Source organism: Eleutherodactylus coqui, chromosome 1 (assembly GCF_035609145.1).
Source record: "Eleutherodactylus coqui strain aEleCoq1 chromosome 1, aEleCoq1.hap1, whole genome shotgun sequence".
NCBI classification, from domain to species: domain Eukaryota; kingdom Metazoa; phylum Chordata; class Amphibia; order Anura; family Eleutherodactylidae; genus Eleutherodactylus; species Eleutherodactylus coqui.
Genome location: NC_089837.1, coordinates 138,675,057 through 138,693,862, shown reverse-complemented (window position 1 = coordinate 138,693,862; position 18,806 = coordinate 138,675,057). Strand labels below are relative to the sequence as shown.

General features: G+C 43.3%; 1 protein-coding gene across 1 annotated transcript in view; it reads left to right on the top strand.

Moving 5' to 3' along the window:
* The window catches only part of SLC2A2 (solute carrier family 2 member 2), a 64,142-nt gene that overhangs the window by 14,033 nt on the left and 31,303 nt on the right, over window positions 1-18,806 (top strand). Inside the window, exons 4-6 of the mRNA XM_066590027.1 lie at window positions 4,639-4,763; window positions 7,074-7,189; window positions 10,159-10,321. Coding sequence (XP_066446124.1) covers window positions 4,639-4,763; window positions 7,074-7,189; window positions 10,159-10,321 — 404 coding nt within the window. The remainder of the gene's footprint in view (window positions 1-4,638; window positions 4,764-7,073; window positions 7,190-10,158; window positions 10,322-18,806) is intronic.

Genomic DNA, 18,806 nt, shown 5'->3' with positions numbered 1-18,806 from the left:
AAGTTCTGAGTCACTTTGATGGTAACACTGCCTGCTGTACCAAGTCTGGCCACTGCAATGAGAATGGAGCTATCTGCTTCATTTGGAAATAAGCACAAGGCATAAGTTCAACAGCCCAGAAAACAGATGATCAAAGGGGGCCCTATTCTAAGTTTAGGTCATCAATAGCTTACAACTGGACAACCCCTTTAAGTTCTTCTACTAGACCCTTTGTGCATTATGATTACTACATTATGAGTATAGATAATACAACCATTGTAAAAAATCAAGCATCTAGAAGGAGTTGTTTTGCTGCAGTTGCATCTCAGGTAGAGATGCAATTGATTAGAATTTTGCCATAATTAGATGAACAATCTTGCCACCTGAGGCCAGAAAGTTGTTTCACCCTCAGCCTATAAAAAGGCTGTCAGAGGCTACTTCTGTGTAGTGCACCTCTTTCCACTTGTGTAGAAGCTTGCTAACAACTAGTCATGTCTCTACGTTGCAATCAAAGCGATTTCACCCAGTTAACAGAACTCAAGAGGGGGCACATTATTGGAATGCGAGAAGCTGGTTGGTCATATCAACCAATTATCCACCACCAGGGTCATTCTATACCAGACTGTTAGGAGCTATTGGGACCAGTGGATGCGTGAGGGCGTGCACATAAGGCAAGCAGGCTCAGGATGCCCCCAACAGACCACCAGTAGAGAGGAACGTCTGATTGCCCAATAAGTAAAGGCAGCTCCAACTGTTTCGTGGTCTGCCACCCAGAGACAGGTGGCACCGTTGTTACGCCCCTCTGTCTGTCTAAAGCATTTCCATGACACCCATAACGTGTACTCTTTGACACCCACCATCGCCTCCATTTGCAGTGGTGTCGTGAACAATGAAACTGGACTGCAACAGAGTAGAACCAAGTTGTCTTTAGTGACAAATTCAAAATCAGTTTTGGCATTGACGACGGCTGTGTTCATGTGTGGAGACCTAGGGCTGAGTGCCTCAATCCTGCCTTTGAGAGTACTGCCTCCCATGGCAGGGCTTCCAGCAGTATAATGCTTGGCTGCACAAGGCAAGTGTGTCACAGGAATGCCTCCACAACATTGTCACACTTCCATGATCTGCCCAGTCACCAGATTATCGCCAGTAGAACATATATGGGAACATCTGGGACACCAACTTCAACAGCCTACAAGTTTGCACAATCTACAGCAGTGATTCCCAAATCGGGGTGCCCAGGCTAGAACTCACTCAGCTGCCATTTACATGTCACCGCCGTCACCTTCTAGCTCCCTGCTGACTTTGACGGTAAACCCGAAAGTCCCGGCCTCTGCTGTCTGTGGTGCAATGGAAGCAAAAGGCTACCCCACCAATCAATGACAGCAGAGGGCACCTGGAGGAAGTGCCATCTACAAGATGCAGTCTTTGCAGGCTTCAGTCATGGTTGAAGGTGATAGGCACAGAGAGGCATTCGTTTTACAGCCCCAATAAGTGGGCAAGAGAGCTGGTGCAACGGGAGGTGACTGATTGATCTTTTATTCTTTTATTAAATCTATTATCTCTATTTGTTTGGGGATAGTGGGGTGGACAGTGAGGCTGCATAATGCTGTTTAGGGAGAGGAGGAGGGGCAGTGAGGCCGCACAATGCTTTTTCAGGAGTAGGGAAGGCCATAGTGAGGCTGCACATTGTTGTTGAGGGAGGAGGATGCAGTGACACCACAGACTGCTGTTTGGAAAGGGCAGAGACATTGCATATTATGGGAGCAGCTGAGACTGGCACTGGGGAAATCTGAGCTTGGGGCCCTTTACGGGAATATAAGGCAGCGAGACACTGTGGGTGTCTGTGGCATGCACTATGGGGCATCGGAGGCCTCAAGACCAGGGTTCCTCAGGGGCATCTATGACATGCTATTACTAGAGGGACCACTAAGAGGTAGACTGTAACTAATGAGCTCACTGAGAGAAGGCACTATTACTATAGTGGCCACTAGATTAAAACGGAGTTAAAAATCATACATCAGGATAGGCTACACTCCTAGCCACGCCCCTGACCACATCCCCTTTTTGGCAGGGGTGCCCCCCAGTAAGAATTTTTTCCCCCCATAACTATCGTCTCAGTTACAGCAAATGTGAAGCAATAATCAATTGATGTAAACATTAGGGGTGAGGGTTCTGCTCCAACAAGTTTACATACTACCAATAATTAAAATGGGGTGATACAGAAAGTAAAGGGGCTGGAGATGTGCATGGTATGGTGAGGTCGAGAGTGAGGGATGCTATTAGGGTTGCCACCTTTGTCACAAAAAAAAAACGGTCATGGTTAAAAAAGGGCGTGGTGTATCACAGCATTTTTTTTCTCCTTTATCTCTTGGATCCTGTCCAGTGGCTGGAATCCAGGCCTGCGTGTTCTCGCGAGTAGATGATATTTGGTGTGAATCCCACTGAATGTCATCTACTTGCGAGAACATGCTGCAGTCTGCAGGCGCTCGCATACATTGTTAGCACGTGTGACATCCCCCAGAGTGGCCCCAGCATTAATAGGGACATCCCACAGAGTGGCGCCAGTGGTATTAGTGACATCCCACAGAGCGGCCCCAGCATTATTAGTGACATCCCACAGAGTGGCCCCAGTGGTAATAGTGACATCTCACAGCGACCCCCTGTAGTAATAGTGACATCCCACAGAGCGGCCTGAGACCCCACAGAGTGGCCTAACATTAATAGCAATATCCCACAGCAGCCCCCTGTAGTAAGGGTGACATCTCACAGCGGTCCCCTGCAGTAATGGTGACATCCCACAGTGACCCCTGTAGTAATGGTGACATCCTACAGTGACCCCTGTAGTAATGGTGTCCCCCGCAGGGATGAAGAACAAATCTGCCACATGCGGCAGATGTTTTCTTCATCCCCGTGGGGAAAAAATAATTCCCTACCGCAGCTGTCACGGATGACAGCTGTGGTAGAGAATCCAGCTGCCAGCATCCCTTAATTATTTTCAGGGAAGCGCTTTAAATATAAGCCCTTCCCTGAAAAACAACCCAAAGTGGTGTTTAAAAAAAAAAAAATCATATTCACCTTTCTTCAGCTGCTGGGGCTCAGCCATGTCCTGTCTCTGCTGTCCCTGGCTCTGCGCTGAAGTTCTTCCAGCAGGCAGGGAATTAAAATCCCCACCGGCTGAAAGAGCTGCTTCTGATTGGCTGAGGCGCTCAGCCAATCACAGGCAGCTCTCGCTTGTCATTCATTTTACACCAGTTTGGGTTGTTTTTCAGGGAAGGGCAAATATTTAAAGCCCTTCCCTGAAAAACAATTAAGGGGTGCCGGCGGCTGGATCCTCTACCGCAGCTATCATCTGTGACAGCTGTGGTAGGGAATTCTTCATTACCCGCTGGGATGAAGAAAACATCTTCCGCATGTGGCAGATGTGTTCTTCAACCCCACTGGGGACACGGCAGCCCGACCAAAATACCGGCCTGTAATAGAGCCGGTAAAAAAAATAATAATAACGGTATCAGCCTGGCCAGAAAAATACCGGCCAAAATACTGGCCTGTAATAGGGCCGGTAAAAAAAAAAGTACAGGCACCTGTCTGGCCGGTGAATTACCATACGCATAGTCAATGGTCAAATTGAGTGATATAGTTGCTGAATCGGTATGACTGCAGGGGGGCGGTTGATGGCAGCTGGCAGGGATTGGAATCTGTAGGGCAGGGAGCATGTTATCACATCTTGCATCCAAGCTAGAGGCAGTACAACAAGGTACTAGAGCCTCCATGCCTGCTCGTATCACATCTGGTATCCAAGCTAGAGGTGGTACAACAGGGTACTAGAGCCTCCATGCCTGCCCGTATCACATCTGGTATCAAAGCTAGAGGCGGCACTAGAGCCTCCCTTCAAGTGTTTCATTTTCTACAATAAATTATTGTTTTCCTCTGATATTGTAATCTCTTACTTATATCAATGTTACAATCACACTTATAAAGTTTCATTTGATTCCGACAACTCCTAAGTACTTGATTTTTTGGACAATGAGTGTATTATAGTTTTTCCTTATATGGAATTCCAGAGATGCATTGATTTTTTATGATAAATTGTATCAAATGTTGCAGCATCTAAACAAGCTCAGCTCTGCTACATCTGTATATATAACGTATCCAGTACATAGTAAATGTTAGCAGTTGTTATAATCAGCTATAGTATAGTACTATGAACATGCAATAGCAAACAGGTCCCTGAACTGTGCCGAATTATTACTCGCAAGGTGTTCATGACTCATTTTAATGTTACTGGCGCCTTTGGAACTGGTTACCACTAGTTTCATGACAAATTTTAGTTCAAGAAGCAAAATATAGATGAGAGGTTATTGTCACGCGCATTTTGAGTGTATGTTGGTGAAAGGTCACACAAAGTAAGGACTGGCTTTGAACTATGGCCTATACAATAAAAAGTTTCATTTTATAGCTCTATTATTGTGAACAGAGTTTATCTGTGATAGAGTTACATCACTACAGAAAGCTCAATATCTCATTGGTGCCAGGATGGAGTATATCGCTATTGATCGGTGATGGCTCCTGTGTAATGATATTGCTATGTTAATAGTCCTGCATAGATTATGCAATCTGTCTGAATATAACCACCTTGATTTCAGATCTTGTGTATTTCAGAATTAAAGCCATGATGGTTGTGAATACTCTGGCTGTTATTGGTGCTCTTCTCATGGGCTTGGCTCCTTTGGGTCAAGCTCATGCCCTAGTTATTGCTGGTAGACTTATCACTGGTCTTTATTGTGGTAAGTAGGTCATACAAACACTGTTCAGTTTGCAACCTGAATGCTGTTTTTTTTAATTTATAATGCATAGCACATGTGATCCATTTGTTATCAGTGTACAACTGATAGGTTAAGATATTGTGCTGTATCCATCAGCTTTTACAATGGTGTTATATTAGCATTATATCTCAATATACAAATTAATAGTTATCATATCAGCGACACATTCTGCACAACTTACCCATCACTGTAGTCTTGAAGCACCTGTAAAGTTGCAATAGCAGCTCAACCACAAAAAAAGTAACAAAAAAACAACTCTGGTTATGTGCTATAATACTAGCAAGCCAGGGAGCAAATACATCTACAACTACATGTCTAATCTGGCTTAGAAGGAAGGCAAACACTTTCACAGTACCCAGTCTTCTAATACTCTATCTATATAGATATAAAACCACATGAAACGACAGTTGCACCACTCAAAAGATAGCCAAATATACACTCTTCGTAAAAAAAATGCAGTTACATCACAGGCAGATATACAAATAATTGGAGTTGATGAACGGTCTTGCCACCTGAAGCTCTAAAAGTGGTTCCCACCTTGGCCTATAAGAAGGCTCTCGGAGGCTCCTTGTGTGTAGTGACTTCTTTTTCCACTTGTGTAGATTTTGCTGACTACTAGATTTCGTCCAATTAACAGAGTTTGAAGGGGGGCACATTATTAGTATGCGAGAAGCTTGATGGTCATATTGACGAATTCCCCACCACCTAAGCCCTTCTGACCAGACTGTTAGGAGGTGTTGAGACCAGTGGATGTGTGAGGGCACGCACACAAGGCGACCGGGCTCAGGATGTCCTCAATAAACCACCAGTACAGAGGATCAGCTGATTGTCTGGCATGCACAAACAGGTCCAACTGTTTCATTGTCTGCCATCAAGAGACAGGCGGCACTATCGTTATAGGCATCTGTGTCTATCGGAAGCATTTCCAGAAGCTTGGCTGAAGGGCATTTCATGTCACATCACTCATTACATGTATCGCCTTTGACATTCACCCACCGTTATTTGAATTGGTGTCATAAACAATTAAATTGGACTGCTATAAAGTGGAACCGGGTTGTCTTCAGTGACAGATTTAGTTTGGGCACTGACGAAGTCTGTGTTCATGTCTGGAGACCTAGGGGTGACCGCCTCTATCCTGCCCTTGCTGTGAAGCGGCACACTGCCCCCACTGCTGGTGTGATGGTCTGGGGGGCAGCAGGATAATGCTCAGCCGCACAAAGCAAGGGTGTCACAGGAATGCCTCCACAGCATTAGTAAAATATAACTTTAATCCAGCAGGCTTAGTATTAGGGCTCAAACAGACAAATGTGTTTGTGGAGGTTTTTGCGCATGTGAAGTTCACGCTCATAAAACGTGACGAAGTAAAGGCAGTGATTTTGATGGGTTCGTTCTCATGAGCGTGTGTCTCGTGCACAAATACTGCATGCAAGGAAAGATAGGTCTTGCCCTATCTTTCTGCATGTTGCACACAAAGCTTCCATAGCAGTCTATGGCAGCTTAAAAAAAAGGAGGGGGAGGGAGTTACCCTGCATGACACGCAGGGGGAAAAAAGACAGCTGGCCCTTATTTAGTGCTAAACTGCCATTTTATTCAACGGGAAAGGAGTAACACGTGCATGTGAACTGGCATTTCAAGCACAAAAAGGACAGTACTATACGCTTTCACATGTTATCAGCTTGCCTAGGGGCATCTCAAACCTAGTTCATGCACAAATACACTCCGTTGGGGCGAGTGAATTTATGCATATGATCATCTGTAGAAGCCCTTAATGCGTGGATGCTCCAGACGGTAGCATACACCAATACCTCTGCCAGTTCTCTGTGGGTCACACTGACCTCACAATAGTCTCTGCAGATGCCTACAGAAGTCACTAGCAATCATACATACTACAGTGATGCTACACGGACAGCATTTCGATGGGAAAATCCGCTGTCTGAATAGGCTTATCATTTTACTTGTTGTTTCCCCTTGTGGAATATATGTGCAATATATACATGTTATTAGTACTGTTTACCTTGAAAAGATATATAATATTTGGGTAGAAAAATACAATAAGAAATAAAATAATTGTGTGTGTCGGCATATTGTTAAATGCAGAATTGAAAATTGTGAAATTGGAATATGGTATAGAAAAAAAAAGATTCAGTTTGCCAGTTTTGGGATATTTTAGAGAAAAGGCAAATTAATGTGTATAGTAGTATCTTCCGATGCAGGTCGGTTACATACATGTATATAGGCTGTAAATAACCAGCATAACATTTTGTTATTTAGGTCTATCATCAGGACTTGTACCAATGTATGTGGGTGAAATTTCTCCTACTGCCCTAAGAGGAGCTCTTGGAACATTACACCAGCTTGGGATTGTAACTGGGATCCTTATCAGTCAGGCAAGTAACTAATTTACAAATAATAATAATGCTCTAGAAATATATACAACATAAATGAATAGAAATAGATATTAGACTGGGATTTCTTGTTCGCCACCTTGTCGTATCTGGGAGTGGGCCCCCACATGATGCAGTGGTTATCTGGTCTATACTCAAATCCAATGGCCTCGGTCAGCGTAAACAGTCAGCTCTCTGACCCTTTTTCCATGACAAATGGGACGAGACAAGGTTGCCCACTGTCGCCCCTGATTTTTGTCCTATGCCTAGAGCCCCCCCCCCCCCACTCCTGGACATACCCGTTCCAACTCAGACATAATAGGAATAGCATTGGAAGGTACGGAGCACAAAATCGCAGCATATGCAGACGACTTGTTATTGTTTGTCACTAAACCACGAATCACTCTGCCAAATCTTTGACTCGGCATGTAGTGAAGAAGGCGCCTCCAGACACATGTTATCAAGAATGTACGGTATCCTAAAATCACATCCAGAGGCCATGCCACCAGGTTTCCTGCAGAAATGGGAATAAGACCTAAATATAACATTTAGTGTGGAAGAAAAGGAAAAAATCTATACAGTGACATACTCAGCATCTCTGTCTAGTCAGATACAAGAATCAAGGTATAAGATCCTCTCGTGCTGGTACAGGGTGCCCTCCCACCTCCACAAGATGTTCCGCTTGGTCCCCGCCCTGTGCTGGAGATGCGAGGCTGAACGAGGGACGCTGATACATGTCTTCTGGGACTGCCCGGTGCTGCCAGACTTCTGGTCAGAAGTATGGCGAATTACCTCTTAGTTTACTCAGCAAGTCCTGCCAAAATCACGGGCCCTCTTTCTCCTGCATCATTGCGATATTCCAATATCGACTTACAAAAAGTCAGTGGTACGGCACCTGATAGGGGCAGCGAGATCTTGCATTCCCAGGCTCTGGAAACAGAGTTCTCAACCCACTATCAAGATGGGGCTCAATACAGTGAACTGGATCATGGAAATGGAGGACCTCACGGCAACACTTAAGGAACACAAGAAAAGTTTGTAAAAACTTGGTACTACTGGATAGAGTTCCAGAATACGGAAGAATACAGGCAATTATCTAACTCATGATCGGGTACAGATTCATTAACCTATTTTTTTTTATTTCTCTTCTTTCTCTCCCCTGGTGTGTGTTCCCATATGCGTCGTGTGTTTATGTGAAACAGGCAGATTATTAGCGAGTAAAGTTTTATCTTGACGACTCTAGACAAGAAGGCCTATGATTAAGAAAGAGGCCGCATAATGATGTTCTCGGTTTGTTTGCTTGTTTTTCTGAGGGAGGGGTTAGGGATGGGGGTTTCCTTGATATTTACAGATAAGTGATTTCTGCTAAATAGTTATTGAAATCATCAATGTAATATGTATGTTATGGCTGAAATGCAGTAAAATGTTCATATGGAGATCGAAAATGTGAAAATAAAGAATAAAAAAAAAAATTAGATATTAGCTGTAAAAATAAAAGAAATATATCTATTTAGATGTACTTTTTTACACTCTTTAAAACATGCCCATTCATCTGAACAACCCCAATGTGATACTACATTTCTCCTGTAGTGGCCACTGCAGGGGAAATATCTAGTTGGCTGTAATTTCCCTGCTGAGCTCACATTTTAAATGGGTTGTCTGGGATGAGACTTTAACCCCTTCCCGACATACATTTACATCCTGCAGTGTCGGGGTATGTACGAAGAGAGATCGCGGGGCGACCTCTCTTTATACAGCGTGGGTGTCAGCTGTTTATTACTGCTGACATCCACAGGCAATAGCTGCAATCAGCTGTGCGGCTGATCGAGGCTATTAACCCTTTAAATGCCACTGTCAATTCTCACCGTGGCATTTAAATGGTCCCGTACGGCCCCCTCAAGTGAGATCGCCTTCTGAAAGGCCCCAGGGCTGCCTTAGCAGACTGCTTATCAAGCCTTCCCTGTGGGGTAGCTTAATAAACTGCCTGTCAAATCGCAGTATGATCTAATGTTATAGCATTACATCATACTGCAGGAGCGACCAAAGCATCGCTAGTTGTGGTCCCCTAGGGGCGCTAAAAAAAAAAGTTAAAATCAGATCAATAAAGTTTTACTAATCGTAAGAAAAAAAAGTAACAGTTTAAATCACCCCCCTTTTGCCATATCTAAAATAAAAAAAATCTAAATCATAAAACAAAAATACATATTTGGTATCGCTGCGTCCATAAAAGTCTAATCTATCAAAGTTGTGCATTATTTACCCCACACGGTGAAAGCAGTAAGTAAATAACATCAGAAATGCACTTTGTCATCCTGTCTCCCAGAAAAAAATGTAATAGAAAGCGATCAAAAAGTTGTATGTATTCTGAAATTGTAGCAACGTAAACTACAGGACATCCCACAAAAAATAAGCTCTTGCACAACTATGTTGACAGAAAAAGAAAAAAGTTCTTGCGCACAGAAGATGGCAGCAGAAAATAATTTAAAATAATTGGTATCGTAGCAATCGTACTGACCCATAGAATAAAGTTATCCTGTCATTTTTGTTGCAGTTTGTGCGCCGAAGAAACGAGACGCACTGAAAGATGGTGGAATGTTGTTTCTTTTTTTCATTTTACTCCACTTAGAATTTAAAAAAAAAGTTTTTTAGTACATTAAATAGCACCCTTGAAAAATACAACTCGTCCTGCAAAAAGCAAGCCCTAATACAGCGACGTCGATGGATAAATAAATAAGTTACGATTTTTCAAAGGGGGGAGGAAAAAACTAAAATGGAAAAAAAAGGGCCGCGTCATTAAGGGGTTAAATGTGTTGTGCCCATACAAATAACTTCACAACCAACACTATATCAAGATCTTGGGTCTTCAGATTTAGTAAAATGCCTCTTTGTATTTCTTTGTCTGCAACTATGTTTCTGCCAATACACAGCCACTCACAGAGTGATGCTAAATACTCCATGTTTCTTTTTCTTAGATTGTTGGATTGGACTTTATTCTGGGCAGTAAGGATTTATGGCCTGTCCTCCTTGGTCTTTCTGGCGTCCCAGCTGTGATCCAGACGATTTGTCTATTCTTTTGCCCAGAAAGTCCAAGATATATCTACATTAAACTTGGAAGAGAAGAAGTTGCCAAAAGAAGTAAGTGATGTTCAAAATGAAGCTACATATAAACTGTATGTATATCATAGAACAAAAAAAGGTAAATACAATTTAATACCAATCCATATAAGCTACAATATACAGAGTGTGCTATGCTAGTAATACAGTCCCTTACCTACAGTATGATGGACCGCTTTATATCTTAGGCCACCTGCAGAAGGCCGGGTTAGATCCGGCTGCGAGAATTCTCGTAGTGAGACCCGACCCGAGCGTCTGCAGAGAGCAGCGTGGCACTCACCTCCTTCTGTGGCTCCGGCTCTTTCATGTGCCGGATGCCGGGCAGCTGGCGCATGCACAGACCAGAGCCGGCGGCTGCAGAGTGAGATTTCTGAAATAGAGCATGCCGCGATTTGTTTGCCATGCGAGATTTCGCGCCGCCAAATCGCGGCCGTCTGCCTAGAATTGCATTTGTTAATGCAATCCTATGGCAGACGGCGGAAATTCTGCAGGCGGCCATAATGTGGTACAGCCGCGATTTATATACACAAAAATCTTCTTAAATGTCAAAGGATACTTACTTCAAATATACACATATTTTTCAATACTTAGCTACTATACTCTTTGCCTAAAACAAAATGCATGTTCACTTCCTAAATGCCAATTTTGATTGGGGAGACCAAAACTGAGCTTTTTAGCACCACAATAAAACATGCTAGTGGGAGCATATTACTATGGCAATAGTAGTAGATCGTGCAGGGTTTGGCGATGAGAAAAATGTGCAAGAGCAAGGTGGAGGGTGGGAGGAGCATGCATAAATGAATATGCATAAGCTTCATTGGACTTCTCTCCAATCTAAGGTATGGTGCTCATAGGTGATGATAGGTCCCCTTTAATATGTAAACCTGAAAAAGATTCAAACTCATTCAAAATCTTTATCAAGTTTGGCAAAAATGTAAAAGGCCCTGACAGTTTTACTTGTATACTTTTTATTGTCCACCTTTATACCTGCCACATTACAATTCTGTCAGATGATGGTCACCAAACATTCCATTACTTTAGTGAAGATTGTCAGAGAAAAGAGGGGGAACTATTTATAAATGTGATACATTGTTGTCACAGTATTTCAAGTGAATTATCATTGGAATTAATTAAATACTAGGGGTATATTCACACGCCCAATTTTTCCATGCAATTTTCAGACAAAAAAATTTAAAAATATGGGTCCAAAACAGCATACAAATAGAACACACTCATTTAGGAATATTAACATGTTTTTTTTTAAACTCAAACTAATAGTCCAAGTAAAAAAATTGCAGCATGTTCTACACTTTGGTGAAATTTTCGTACGATAAATCGCTCATTGAAGTCTATGGGTGTCTTTTAAAAAATGAATTGCATTCACAATTTGCAAGTCCAATCTGTTTTAAAGGCTTGTAATTAGAGATGAGCGGGCACCCAAATGCTCGGGTCCGCGTTATTCCAGTCGAGCTTTTCGTAAAATTCGAGAGCTCTACTCGAGTAACGAACCCCATTGACTACAATGGGAGCCCCTCCCTCTCTAACAAGCACCATCGAGTACGCTAATACTCGAACGAGAATCAGGCTCGGCAGAGTATGTTCGCTCAAATCTAGTTGTAATCATGAAAACAATATATAAAAAAGAGACCCAATAAGCAACTTTGTTTTTATAAGTGTGAAAAACGTATACAAAACTGATAGAAATTAAGCATGAAAATCACTAAAACACAGAAAAAAAACAAATAGCGCAAAAAATATTGGACTGATTCCTACTAATCGAATTTGCAAACCATTGAGCCACCATGCTTCTGCGTTCCCTAGAGGTGGAGAAGGAAAAAAAGAAGAAAAAAAAAGAGAACATACAAACATCAAGCAGATGCTGTTCATGGTCAGTTTTGAACCTAGGACTCCAGCATTGCAAGGCAACAGTGCTAACTACTAAACCACCATTCTCTTTCTTCCTTATTCCTTTTCTTATCTGGAGGAGGGGAAGAAGAAGAATCAAAGAGAACATACAAACTCGATGTAGATGTTGTCACTGGTCAGATTTGAAACTAGGACTCCAGTGCTGCAAGGCAACAGTACTAGCCATTGAGCCACCATGCTTTTTTCTTCTCTGGAAGAGGAGAAGAACAATAAACACAAACAGAACATACAAACGCCATGCAGATGCTGCCCTTGAAGAGGATAGCTTCCTTTTTCCAAGGCAAAGCATTTCAGTGTCAGAATGGCATCGTGCTCAAGCCAGTTACAAAAACAGATGTATATTAGATGCAGTGAGTGGCGGAATATGGTCAATATCACTTACAGTGACCAAGTGACACAACATAAATAGTAAAAAGAAACAAATTTATACAATATAATGCATCAATTAGTACGAAAAATAAAAAACAACAAGCTAATTAAAAAGGAATTGTTAAGGATTTAAAAACCTATTTGCATATGCTAAAGCCAGTTGCAAAAAAGACAGCAACAGAAAAAGCCAATTAACAGCACATATAGTAAATAATAAAATAATATGTATTCTAATCAATTTTCAGTGTACTTACAAGAATGACTTGATAAGCCTTTTTTCACACGAGCGCACATTGGCTGGCGTTTTCACGGCCGGCCAATATTCGCTTCCATCTTGGGCGTAGAAGCTCGTAAATGGGTGCACAAATCTAACGTTGCCGTTCCCATTATCCCCTCCTTCCCCATTGCAGGCTCACCTCTCGTCTCCTCCCCGCTCATTCTTTGCAATTGGACGGATGGGGCAGAGCTAAGCAGCGGCCCACCCTGCTTCCTCCCATTGATGCCTATGGACAAGGGGTGGGAAGAGGGTGGCAGCTTAACCCCACCCATGTCCCACCCCTTGTTCATAGCCATCAATGGGAGGAGGCGGGACGAAAGGGGAGAAGACGAGAGGTCAGCCTGCATGGGGGGGTTGGGTGGGAGGAGAGCAGAGGGAGGGAGTTTAGCAGCCACGCTGCTAAACTCCCTCCCACCTGCGGCCGCTGCTATGAGCTCCCATAGGAGTCCATGCAGCGGCCAACGTATTCTGGCCCAAAAGATAGTTCCCGGATTATCTTTTAGGCCCGACTTAAAAACACACGTTGCTATATTGGCCTTGCTGGGTGCTTTTACGTCTCAATAATACGCCCATGTGATCTAATGCATTGGAACTTAATGCATCAGATCACAGCGCATATCACGTTTTCACGTGCGGCCGATATGCGCTCGTGTGAAAGAAGCCTAATTCTGTTTTTTAAACAATGGTTAACAAGTGGCATGGACTGAGAATATTATTAATAATGATAATATTATTAGTGATTAAGTAAAAACAATAAACAAATTAATTAGTATTTAGCAATTAGTAGCCTTTGCTTTTGCATTATTCTGACTTCAGCTTATTGTCTGTTACCCATAGAGCAGATTAATTCTAGCTTTTCCAACCGGTTTCAATGCTTGAAACAGTGTGAGGCATATTGGATCTTTAGATTGGGTACTCTAGTTCTAAATGGCCTGAATGAAGGTGTTGAAACTGTATACTTTTATTAGAGATGAAGGCTATAATAGCTAAATAATAATTAATTTGTTTATTGTTTTTACTTCATCATTAATATTAATCTTAGTCCGTGTCATTTGTTAACCATTGTTTTAAAACGGATTTATTAAGTCATTCTTGTGAGCGTATTGAAAATTAATTAGAATACATTTTTTTTATTATAATATGTGCTGTTAATTGTTTTTTATTATGTTGCTCTCCCATTTGCAACCGCTTGAGTGCGACCGCAGCAGGGAATGACACCAATGACATCGCTCAGGTGAGATATTCATTCTCCCCCTCTCAGAATTCTGGCTTTCTATGTGGTCTGTTAATTGCATATGGGGTGCAGATCGCACACACCCATTGAGATCAATGGAGGCCGTCCAAACAGAATCTATGTTAAATTGGAGCATGCTGTGATTTTTCTTCCACGCAGAACACGTATTTCGTACCCACAGGTGTGATGGAAAATTCGAAAGTACATGCCTTTCAATGCCCTGAGTCTTACCGAGTCCGCAATACAAATCCGGTCGTGCTAGACCAGCCTAAGTGATTCTGTGACTGTATTCCGTCACTTGCTGCAACTAATACATCTGTTTTTGTAACTGGCTTGAAGAAGCTGCCATTCTGCAACTAAAATGCCTTGCCTTGGAATAAGGAAGCTATCCTTTTCAAGATGCTGTGTCTGTCCGTTTTCCTTGTTTGTTACTCTTTTCCATCTGCATGCAGTTTGTATGTTCTCCCTGTGTTTCTACCTCTTGTTCTTCTTCTGCTCCTCTGGAGGAGAAAGAAACAAGAAGCAGTATAGTGGTTAGCAGTGGTGGCTTGCAGCACTGAAGTCCTAGGTTCAAGTCTGAACAAGCAATAACGCTGATTCAGCAATATTTCTGTAATGTCAATTGTGGAAGGGCCGTGTGTTGGACAGCTTCCATTCACTTCAATTATTATCTTACTGATACTGGAAGCAAATCAGTTATTTTGGTTTATGGTTAACCTAAAGGGGTTTTCTGGAACTTGAAAAAAAAAGTTAAAAAGGGCTTAAATGAATAAAAATTAAATACTCACCTCTCCAAGTGGCGACTTGCCCAGTGCAGAACTCGGAAGAAGTGGCAAGCAGTCACATGTTCTTCATTGTGCACATGACTGCTCAACCACTCACAGGCTTCAGCAGTGATTCTTCTATGTCTAAGGCCGGCTGCACACAGCCGTGACAGGCTCCGCCGCGAAATTCCGCGGCGGAGCCCGTCACGGCGCCCCCAGGAGACCCCATACTTACCTGCGTATCCGGCGTCCTCGCTCCCGCACGACGCTTCCCCGCCCATATGACGCTTCGGCGGTGGGCGGGGAAGCGTTTTCATGCTATCTTCCGCTGTGCTACAGCGGAAGATAACGTGAACGGACAGCGTCCATTGACTGCAATGGAAGCCGTCCGCGCGTACACCCGCGGCAAATAGAGCATGCCGCGGGTGAGGACGGGTGAATTCATGGTGCGGAATTCTGCACCGTGAGCACTGAGCTATTAGGTTCAATAGAACCTAATAGCTGCGGGCAACGCAGCGGATTTCCGCCGGAAATTACGCTGTGGAAATCCGTTCATGGGAAGGAGGCCTAAGGCTTTATTCACACAAGTGTTTTCACGCCAGCTGAAAATGTTGACCAACTGAGGCATTGGATTCCAATGCATTCGTTCACATGGGTGATTTTGCAACACGTAAGAATGACGTGCCGGAAAAAATAGCACATACAGAACTGAAATCATACACTGCCGTAAAAGATAGGTCATGCTCTATCTTTCGACCGATATATGCTGCTGGCTCCCATAGACTCCTATGGTAGCTGCAAAAAAAAGGGAGGGGGGGTGGGAGTTTAGCAGCGTTCAACGCAGGGAAAAGCTTACAGGTTCCTCAATGTACGCATTAGAAGTCATTCCGAGGATTTATGCCGAGCGAGGGATTTCCGGGGTGTGGTGTATTTTTAAGCTCGGGACTTGATCACATCTTTTCTTCATTCATGCGATTTCACGGTGTGTGTGGGCAATCGCAAAAAAACGCATACGTTCGTATGAAGGAGCCTTAAGGCCCATTTACACCAGGCGATAATCGCTAAAACAAACAAAAAAAACCGCTAATCGGCGATCGTTTTAGCGATAATCGGTGTGTGTAAAACTGCACCCATCGTGCGCTTTTCAGGAACTGCTAGCTGATCATTAAATTTAGTCCAACGTAGAAATCATCCTTTAGCCTTATCAGCAGTCCTCCATGGGGAGTGCTGATAGCTTTGTTTCTCGCTGGAGAACAAAAGAACTGAAAGCTGATAAGAGCCCTCAGGCTAGTAACTGCTTTCAGCGAAGGCTTAATTTGCACACTTAATTGCTACTAAGTTACTGAGTAGCTACTTAATAGTTTATGCAAAATGATCGCTCAAAGCTGTCACTCAAACTGTCGTTTAGGCGATCATCAGCCCGTGTAAACCAGCCTTTAGAGCACTGGACTTAGAGCAGCGAGGATAGGTGAGTATAGCATAGTTTTAGTTATGCATAAACCATATCCATAATATGGCACTATGCATAATGCCTGAGATTCTCATGAATCACATTGCCTAATCTGATGCAATTACATGGGCAATTTAATTAAACTTATGCTTATCAATGATCAAAGATCAATGTAAATAAATCATTCATTAGTAAAGTGCTGATCATGTAGATGTGTTCGTGAGTTATCAGTCAAGGGATGTCCATTAAAGTAGCAGAGGGTTTCAATCAGAAATAGTTGTTTCTCAGCCAGTAACTTGTTGCTTGAAGTGGCTGTAGGTATTCTTCAACACATCTCATTTGCCTGGAAACAAAATCTCTTAACACTGGTTAAAAGTTAACAAAGATAAGGTTCAAATAGTTAATGCTAGAAAACAGTGTTTTACCTAGCTGAACAAATATATTGATTTACTGCAGTTAGTGTGGATTTGTGGATTTAGTCAAGACATACTTTATTATATGCTTATCATACTAGAAGGTCTGCAGACCTGAACTTTATTCACGTTTTGTTGACCTTTCCGATCTGAACATCATTGACCATGTCCAATCCTTTTATTAAATTAATTACAAATAATTAAAGGGACTTTCCACGCAAAATACTATTGATAACCTCCCCCTCAGGATACATCATCAATAGTTGATCAGCTGGAGTCTGCCACTCAGGAACCCAACTGATCAGACCCTTGTCTAGTGGCCCGCACTTATTACTGCATGCACAGAGCCCACTGATTTTAATGAGAGCTGCACCTACAGTTGCAAGCCACTAAATAGGGGGTGGAGCTGTAGCTTTCATTCTGACCCCTGTGTATCCCAGCTCTGACAGCTGGACGCCATCCGATCAATTATTCAGGTCTATCCAAGAAAACTCCCTGTGATTTAACATATGACTCCGTATGCAGATATGGAGCACAGGAAAAAAAAAGGCAAACTGCTAGAATTGTGCCTGTCACGTACCGAACACAGGAGAGGGAGAGGGGGGACGATACCTATCAATCCTGCCTCAGTCCTCGATCACTCTAGCGGTATTGTAAGCGTGAAGTCGTTAGAGCGGAGTCCTCGGAGCTCCTGAACGCATGCGAAGTGAAAGCACAAAAATTACCACCTGATCCGTTCTAACGCACCCCAGAGCTCTACAATGCCCATACACAGCTGCCACCACCAATGTTCGCGGGCATTGGACCCGATCTATGAATTATTAACACAATCTTCGGAGTAAGGCTTGAACTGATAAATTGTAGATTTATTCTAGAAAAGGTCTAGCAGTGCAATATATACAAAATGTACAAAGGTATACAAGGAAAAAGATTGTTACATGGGAGAATAAGGAATACAGTATGAATACACACTCAGCAGATTTAAAATAAATAGGAGAAATTAAAAGAAAGGTACCAGATTTTGGGATGCACGGCCCAAAGGGGTCTGGGTGGTGGAGAGCCAGAACACAGGGAAGTCTATATACCGCAGTATAGCTCAGTGGATCGACAAAAGGGACCTGAAGGGCCCCACATTTTAAAGGGTCCCTAGTACACACCTCCTCCCCGCCCCCTCTGAGGTCATACAGAGAATGGAGGGTTATTTACATCATAGCACAGCTCTTGTCCAGGCAGGTGAGACAATGCTTTTCCTGCATGCACATAACAGGCTGGGGAAAAAAACTGCTAAACCTGTCGCTTCTTTCCACCTATTCAGGGATTATATAGTAGATACCAAATGGAATGCTGGATAGAGGCTGAATATAAGGCAAGATACACAGAACAAAATGGCTGATGGCCTAACAATAGAGATGAGCGAACACCAAAATGTTCGGGTGTTCGTTATTCGGAACGAACTTCCCGTGATGCTCGAGGGTTCGTTTCGAACAACGAACCCCATTGAAGTCAATGGGCGACCAGAACATTTTTGTATTTCGCCGATGCTCGCTAAGGTTTTCATGTGTGAAAATCTGGGCAATTCAGGAAAGTGATGGGAATGACACAGTGACGGATAGGGCAGGCGAGGGGCTACATGTTGGGCTGCATCTCAAGTTCACAGGTCCCACTATTAAGCCACAATAGCGGCAAGAGTGGGCCCCCCCCCCCCCCAACAACTTTTACTTCTGAAAAGCCCTCATTAGCATGGCATACCTTTGCTAAGCACCACACTACCTCCAACAAAGCACAATCACTGCCTGCATGACACACCACTGACACTTCTCCTGGGTTACATGCTGCCCAACCGCACCCCCTCCCCCCCACAGCGCACACCAAACTGTCCCTGCGCAGCCTTCAGCTGCCCTCATGCCACACCACCCTCATGTCTATTTAGAAGTGCGTCTGCCACGACGAGGGACCGCAGGCACACACTGCACAGGGTTGGCACGGCTAGGTAGCGACCCTCTTTAATAGGGGCGGGGCGATAGCCCACAATGCTGTACAGAAGCAATGAGAAATATAATCCTGTGCCACCGC